The 7,323-nt window shown below is 35.4% G+C and overlaps 1 protein-coding gene across 1 annotated transcript in view; it reads left to right on the top strand.

Annotated features, from left to right (window-relative positions):
- Gpr149 (G protein-coupled receptor 149) overlaps positions 1 to 7,323 on the top strand; it is a 52,575-nt gene that overhangs the window by 8,501 nt on the left and 36,751 nt on the right. The window contains exon 3 of the mRNA XM_005344052.3: positions 1,205 to 1,656. Within this exon, the coding sequence (XP_005344109.1) occupies positions 1,205 to 1,656 (452 nt within the window). The remainder of the gene's footprint in view (positions 1 to 1,204; positions 1,657 to 7,323) is intronic.

The raw sequence follows: 7,323 nt of genomic DNA, 5'->3' as shown, positions 1-7,323 counted from the left end.
AAAAAAAAAAAAAAAAAAAAAAAAAAAAAAAAAAAAAATGAAGCATCAAACTGCATTTGACTATCACTTTGATATAAGTTGATTCTTAATATATATAAGTTATCTATTGTTGACTGACACTTATACACAAAAATTGCATCACTTTCTGGTGCACTGTCTTCCAAGTCTTTGAGCCATACCCATAATTAGTAGTGTGATATTTGGAATACTTGCTCTTCTGACTGTTTAATAAAATTTACGTATCCTTGCTAAATTTACCTTGTAATTATTCAGATTTGAGAGTACTCTAAAACTGCATCCATCCACAAAATTACACATGCATTCATTAAAAAAAAACAAATCTATTCTCAGTTTATTTGTATGAGAAATGTAAAATGTTGCCAAATATGTCTCGCACCTGTGGCCCAAAAATTGAGAGAGAAAGGCCAAGAGTTCAAAACCAGCCTGTGCTACCTGGAAAATTCAACACCATCCTTATCTCCATAGTGACCGTCAGAAAGAGACGATTTATTTATTTAAAGTTTAAAAGCTACATGGCAAACTATGTTCTCATTTTAATGTGCATATTTGCAGATATAAATGTCAGAAGTATATAGATAAAGCAGCTACAGTGATTATATCTTCATAATAGATCATAATATGAAGGTTATTTTATAATCAATTTCTAGGGCAGTAGACAATATAGTACCTTTTAAAGTAAAAAATAAAAACTATAAAATTGGTGAGGTGAGGGGCTGGAGAGATAACTCAGCAGTTAAGATCACTGGTATTTTCTTCCAGAGGACCTGGATTCAATTCCCAGCACTCTCATGACAGTTCCATGGGATCTGACACCTTCACACCCGTGCACATAAAACAAATGTAAACAAATTATTAAAAATGATGAACTGAAAAACTAAAAGTAAATATATTTGAGAATTTTCTAATTCACAATTATGTTTTGGTCATATGAGATCACCTTAAAGGCACAGTCTTTAAGATTGGCTGCTTTTCAGACTGCTCTTTGTGTAAGAGAAATTAGGCTCAGAGTAATAAGATGATTGAGTTTTCTAAGACATATTGCTTTGCATGCAGTACAATCACTAACTGAAGATATTTTATTCCAAGTAATCAGGTAAAAAAGTGTCTGTTCAGACTCATTATTTACATCCAATGATGTTTTTATCTATCATATTAACTGTGGAATTTTGTTATTTTCATTCAGCCAAGAGAAAAGGTTTTGAATTCAATCTATCGTTCCAACAAAGTTATGGAATTTACAAAATATCACACGCAGATTACTATGAGGATGATGAAAATTCAATATCCTATCACAACCTGAAGAGCTGTGAGTGCGAAGCTACAAAGGAGCCTGGGGGAGACAACCGCAATGTCTTCAGCGCCATTACAGTAGAAATCAGCACCACGCCACCGGTGGACAGCACCACACTGTTGGGCGTCAACAAGTGCACCAATACTTCAGACATCCCAGAGGCCAAAGCCGGCTTGAACGGGGAAAAGAGTGCTTTGTCTGTTCAAACAGAAAGTGATATTAACTATGAAGAAACCACCATTTTTGAAGGTCCAGAAAGACGATTGTCTCATGAGGAGAATCAGAAACCTGATCTTTCAGACTGGGAGTGGTGCAGGAGTAAGTCAGAACGAACCCCTCGCCAGGTAAGTTCTTCCTAGGAAATTAAAAGAAAAACCTAACCAAGAGTCATGTGAAAAGATGATGAGTTTATTCCTTCATTTAATTAAACCCAAGGGTGATTTCACTTGTCTCAGTTGGTTTCCACAGCATCTCATTTTTATTACAAGGCCTTTGAAATATTCCATTTATTTATGTATCTTGGTTTTGCATTTCGTGTGTGTGTGTGTGTGTGTGTGTGTGTGTGTGTGTGTAGACATACATGAGATCTTTGAGAAGTATAAGACATTTTATTTTAACCTCAAGTAATCTGTTAAAATTCACACTCTACTCCAGAGCTCTGGCTCCTGAGTCCATTGGTTAAATAAGTTAACATGTTTGTTTTAATTTTTACACACACACACACACACATGTGATTTATTTCTTGTGAGCCATTTCAAGCCTTTTCAAATGTCCCATTTCTTTAAGTATAAAAGTATTGTTTGGTGATGATTTAAAAGCAAAAAGAAATTACATGTGGATATTCTACTTTTTCCTTATTCCAGCCTTCTGAGTGATGAGTCTCTATTGGTGTTTCAGCATTATGTTCATATGAGCTTGTTGTTTCTAAACCCTCACATTTGATAAAGTCGCCCTGGCTTGGAGGCTATACGGTTACTGGGGAGAAGAAGGCCTTTTCTGCATTATGTGCTGGAAATCTGATCACTGGTCTCAATCTCTGAAATCAAAAGCTAAACTCCAGAAATATTTTGCTAGGATTAATGTATTCATTGATTAAATGTATCATCATATAACAAAGTAAGAATGTGCATTTCTATGTATGAATAATATATTTTCCTATTATCATCCTCACATCACTATTTCAAAAGAAGTAGATTATCAAAACAAGAATATAAAACATTGGGGAAACATGCACATTGTTTTAGTACTTAGGAATCTCGGAAAAAATCAAATATTTGTCACAAATTTAATACTGCAGACAAAAGAAGAGACCAGAGAACAAAATACAGAGAACAAAATACTCCACATTTTTAGAACAATAGGAGTCACCAGCTAACGGAGGACATCTCGCTCTTCCATCATTGGTTTGCTTCTGGATCATATGAACCTTTGGTTTTCTTGAACTGGAAAATCAGTAATTCTCATGATTGTGTGTGTGTGTGTGTGTGTGTGTGTGTGTGTGTGTGTCCAGAACCTACCCTACCTCATGTGCTCTTCTGTTACTCTATCTTTCAGCTTGACCCTTAAAGATTGTGTCTCTGTGCTATTTAGTTTTTTTTGTCAAAGAAACACAACTCACCTGGAAAGAAGTAACCTAAACTGAAGGATCTCCTGGGTTATTCTGGCTTGTGGCTGTGTCTGTAGGATAATCATATTATCATGAACTTTAACATACCGAGAAATACCCATGCAGTAGATTGATGTGTGGTGTGGCCTTATACTCACAAAATTATTTATAATTTTCAAGATTAGCATTCGGTAAAATTATAAAATATTCATTTTTTAATTTTGTAAGGCATTTTAAATTTTTTATTCTAAATATCAACAAAATACAAGTGGAGCTGGAAGGCTTACCAGAACTTTTCCCAAGACCAGAAAACAAGTTTTATATTTTACATCTTATTAATAACATGCCATGGATGTAAATGGTGACACTTTCATTTTTAACCTTTTCTTTCAAGTAGCTTCTTCCCTCTGAAAACAATAACTTAATAGCTTATACAGTAATATATTGAGCTTTAGAAGACTCTGCAGTTGCTATATGAGAACCTTATCTATTGAAACATTTAGACTTGGTTTCTCAGTTGACATCTAATGGCACTATATTGAATACTGTCTGTTTGTTCTTGAGATTTTAAGAGCCATAGATTTGATTTAAAGTATATCCCATAATCTCCAGGTTTCCCTTTTGATTTGTTTAATTTTAGTGTTTAAGTAGCGTTAAGTTTAAAATAAGTGAATTTTAAGTTTATTTTTTTTAGAACTTCAAAGTATAATAGTTAGGATAGATTTAGTAAATTTAAATACAATTTAATGTAAACCACAAATTAAGGATATTTGTAAGATTAAAATTAGTTTTAAAATTGAATAGAAAATTCTTCTTTTTGGATGCCTATGTAATTCCTATGTGGTTCACTGTTCACGTGTGTGGAAGGGGTAGCAGACATGTGGATCATTCAGTTAGAAAGTTTAAATGTGATGATAATGGCATGACTTTGATTCTGAAAAAAATTATAGCTTGTCCAAACATAAAATTCCATTTATGAATCATGAAAATTGAGCATGAAATTATTTAGCAACTTGTGTGTCATCTCCCTAAATACTAAGCTCATAAAATTACCCATGATTCCACTTTTCCTTTGCTCTGATTTTTTTAAATGTCAAAATTGAATTTATTTTTGTTCATTTTTTTATAAATTTATTTATTTATTAAAGATTTCTGTCTCTTCCCCGCCACCCAATTCCCTCCCCCTCCCCCAATCAAGTCCCCCTCCCTCGTCAGCCCAAGAGTTCTATACTCATTTGCTCTTAAGAATCAGGAACAGCTGGGCGGTGGTGGCCCAAGCCTTTAATCCCAGCAGTCAGGGGTCTCTGTGAGTTCAAGGTTATCCTGGTCTACAAGAGCTAGCTCCAGGACAGGCTCCAAAGCTACAGAGAAACCCTGTCTTGAAAAACCTAAATAAATAAATAAAAAGAAAGAAAGAAAGAAAGGAAGGAAGGAAGGAAGGAAGGAAGAAAGAAAGAAAGAAAGAAAGAAAGAAAGAAAGAAAGAAAGGAAAAGAAAGGAAAAGAAATATATAGACAAGAAGATTGTCAGAAGTTTGTGGCCAGCCTGCTCTACCTAGTTTACGGACCTGCCAGAACTGCATAGCGGCCTCGTATAAAAAATAAAAAGGTAAATTAAATGAATACAATAATATTTGAGAAATAAGAATATGTAAATACCACTGTTTGAACTCTAATTACTAAATAATGGACCTAAGCATATATATCAGAACAACATTAATTCTTCCTTTTAATGAATGGCTTACTAAATAATGCTACAGGAAAATATTCTGGAACACATATTTTTCCTACTCCTAAAAAATACAACTGTTCACATTTTAAAATAAACTATTAAAAGGCTAAATGCCAGTGTTTACAGTAACACTGTCAGTTTAATAACTCCAGAGGCTAAAACTAATCAAAGAATAACTATCGACTTCTCTAACTAAAATTACCAGAGTCGAAGAAAAATCCACTTATACCTCTATCTGGAGCCTCTACTGAGTTACCCCAGCACAGATGACTTCTGGGAGTTTATATATTTTGTTTTAACTACTTATTTTCATTTGAAGTGGTTAGTTCATCACTCAGAGGTCAGAGACCTGAAATCTATTACACTAATAAAGACAACCTTTACTGCTGTATTGTCAGAAAAGTAATGTGGAATTACTACATTTGGCTTAGAAAATAAGGCAAGCAAAGAAAATACACACACTCCAACCATCCAGACTTAAGAAGGTTTTATTTTGTCCTGTAAACAGTGGGTTCTTTTCCTAGAACACAATTTTGCTTTTGTCTAACATGCCACATGGGCTGTTTTGGAATCTGCATTGCTCCATTCACCAGAATTACTTTCACCTCCAGTTTCTGGCTATAATGAATAAAACTGCAATGAACATTGTTGACCCAGTTTTGTTGTGATAGAATGGCGCTTCCTTTTGGCATATGCCCAGGAATGATATAGCTGAATCATGAGGCAGATTGATTCCCAATTTCCTGAGGAAACCCATATTAATTTTTATATCAGCTATACAAGTTTGCACTCCTACTAGCAATGGAGGAGTGTTCCCCTTGCTCCACATCCTTTCCAGCATGAGATGTCACTTGTATTTTTGATCTTATTCCCTGATAAGTGTAAAACAGATTCACAAAATGTTTTGATTTGTATTTACTTGATGGGTCAGGATGCTTAAGATTTTTTTTAAAGTTTCTTGACTGTTTGAGATTCCTCTGTTGAAAATTCTCTGTTTAGTAATGTACCCCATTTTTAAAAATTGGATTGTTTAGTTTATTGACATTTAGTTTTTTGCGTTCTTTTTATATTTTGGATATTACCCTTCTGTCAGATGTGGAGTTGGTGAAAATATTTTTCCATTCTGTATATTGCCGTTTTGTCCTCTTGAGAGTGTATGCATGCAGATATCAGGGGACTTCCTTTATTGCTCTTTGTATTATCGCCTTAAGACAGTATCTATGAACTAGAAGATCACATTTTAGCTAGGCCAGCTGACCAGTGAACTCTTAAAATCCATCTATGTCTGCTCCCTGTGTGGGACTACAGCATGCACAGCCTGGGTTTTTGTGTGAATGCTGTGGATTCAAACTCAGGTCCTCCTGATTACAAAGAAAGATCCCTTACCCACTGAATCATCATTCCGTGTGGCTTTTCAATCTGTTTGTTATCATGCAGACCTACAGAGTGTCCAAATATACAGTATAATGAGAATGTGGAAAAGTAAAGACCCATATAATACTACTGGTAGGGCTGGATAGATAGCTCAATGGTTAGGAGCACTTGCTATTCTTCAGACGATCAGAGTTCAGTTCTCAGCATCCACATCAAGCCTGTACTTTCAGCTCCTGGAGATCTAACGCCGTCTTCTGGTCTCCACGGGCACCTGCACTGACATGTGCACATACCCACACAGATAAATCCATGCATACATGTAATTTCAAGTCACAAAAGTGAACCTTAAAGAAATGAATTCCTGCTGAGAGAAATTAAAAAACATTCAAAACATCCAAAAAAATCCAAAAACGAAATAGATAGTCCCATACTTCACCAACTGCTCTTCCCTATATAGCTTAGAATTGTATACTGTTTCTTAAAGCTACTAATCAAATGTCTTCTTTCAAATATGAAATGATTGATTTTTAAATTTTATATCTGTTCCATCAGTTGTACTAGCTGCAGCTCAGTGATCAATGGGTGGCTACAACATTGAAAAACTCAACTGCAGGGCGTTTCTATTCCTGTATTTCTCTTAGACAGTGTTGCCCCTAGGATGAGTGTGTGCTTTTGGATGCTTTGTTTCAACAGCACAAGCCCCTGAAACACACAGAGAATGAACAAACTGAAGTTTCAAGTGCGAAAACTGCATGCAGAAGTGTTATTTCCCATGGATCCAGAGGGCTTGACCTTTGGCCTTGGGCTTGTTTTGCTCTCCTTAGGAATACACAGAATCTTCAAAATGCATTCCCATGGCATTTGGTTTTATAAAATTAATTGAAGGGGTGTCTGTATTCTTTTTTCCTAAAGAATACAACTCATGCAAGCTTCGGGCTCTTCAAACGGCTTCAAGTCCTGATTTAAAAAGAAAGCTAAAGGAAAGCTATGCAAATGAAATGAGTTTTGCAAGTATGAATTTATAAAACACCACACAGCCAACGCCAACTCTGCAATATTTGGTGGCACTTGAAAACATAATAAATTAAATGGTTCGAGGATACGTGGGAAAGTGATAAAAGTGTGCTGGAGAGCTGGAGGTGATTATCGAAGAACTCTGTGAACTGTTTGCTTGCAGGAATGGTCTGTGAGCTAGAAAGCACACCTGTGATCCCCAGAGATGTTGACAATATCCCCCTCTCCTCTGAAGGAATGACTATGCTCTCACAGACTGCATGTTCATGCTGCAGTTTTCCCTGCT

Source organism: Microtus ochrogaster, chromosome 1 (genome assembly GCF_000317375.1).
Source record: "Microtus ochrogaster isolate Prairie Vole_2 chromosome 1, MicOch1.0, whole genome shotgun sequence".
NCBI classification, from domain to species: Eukaryota; Metazoa; Chordata; class Mammalia; order Rodentia; family Cricetidae; genus Microtus; species Microtus ochrogaster.
Note: the sequence above shows the minus strand (reverse complement) of the source record. Positions and strands in the feature narration are given on the sequence as shown.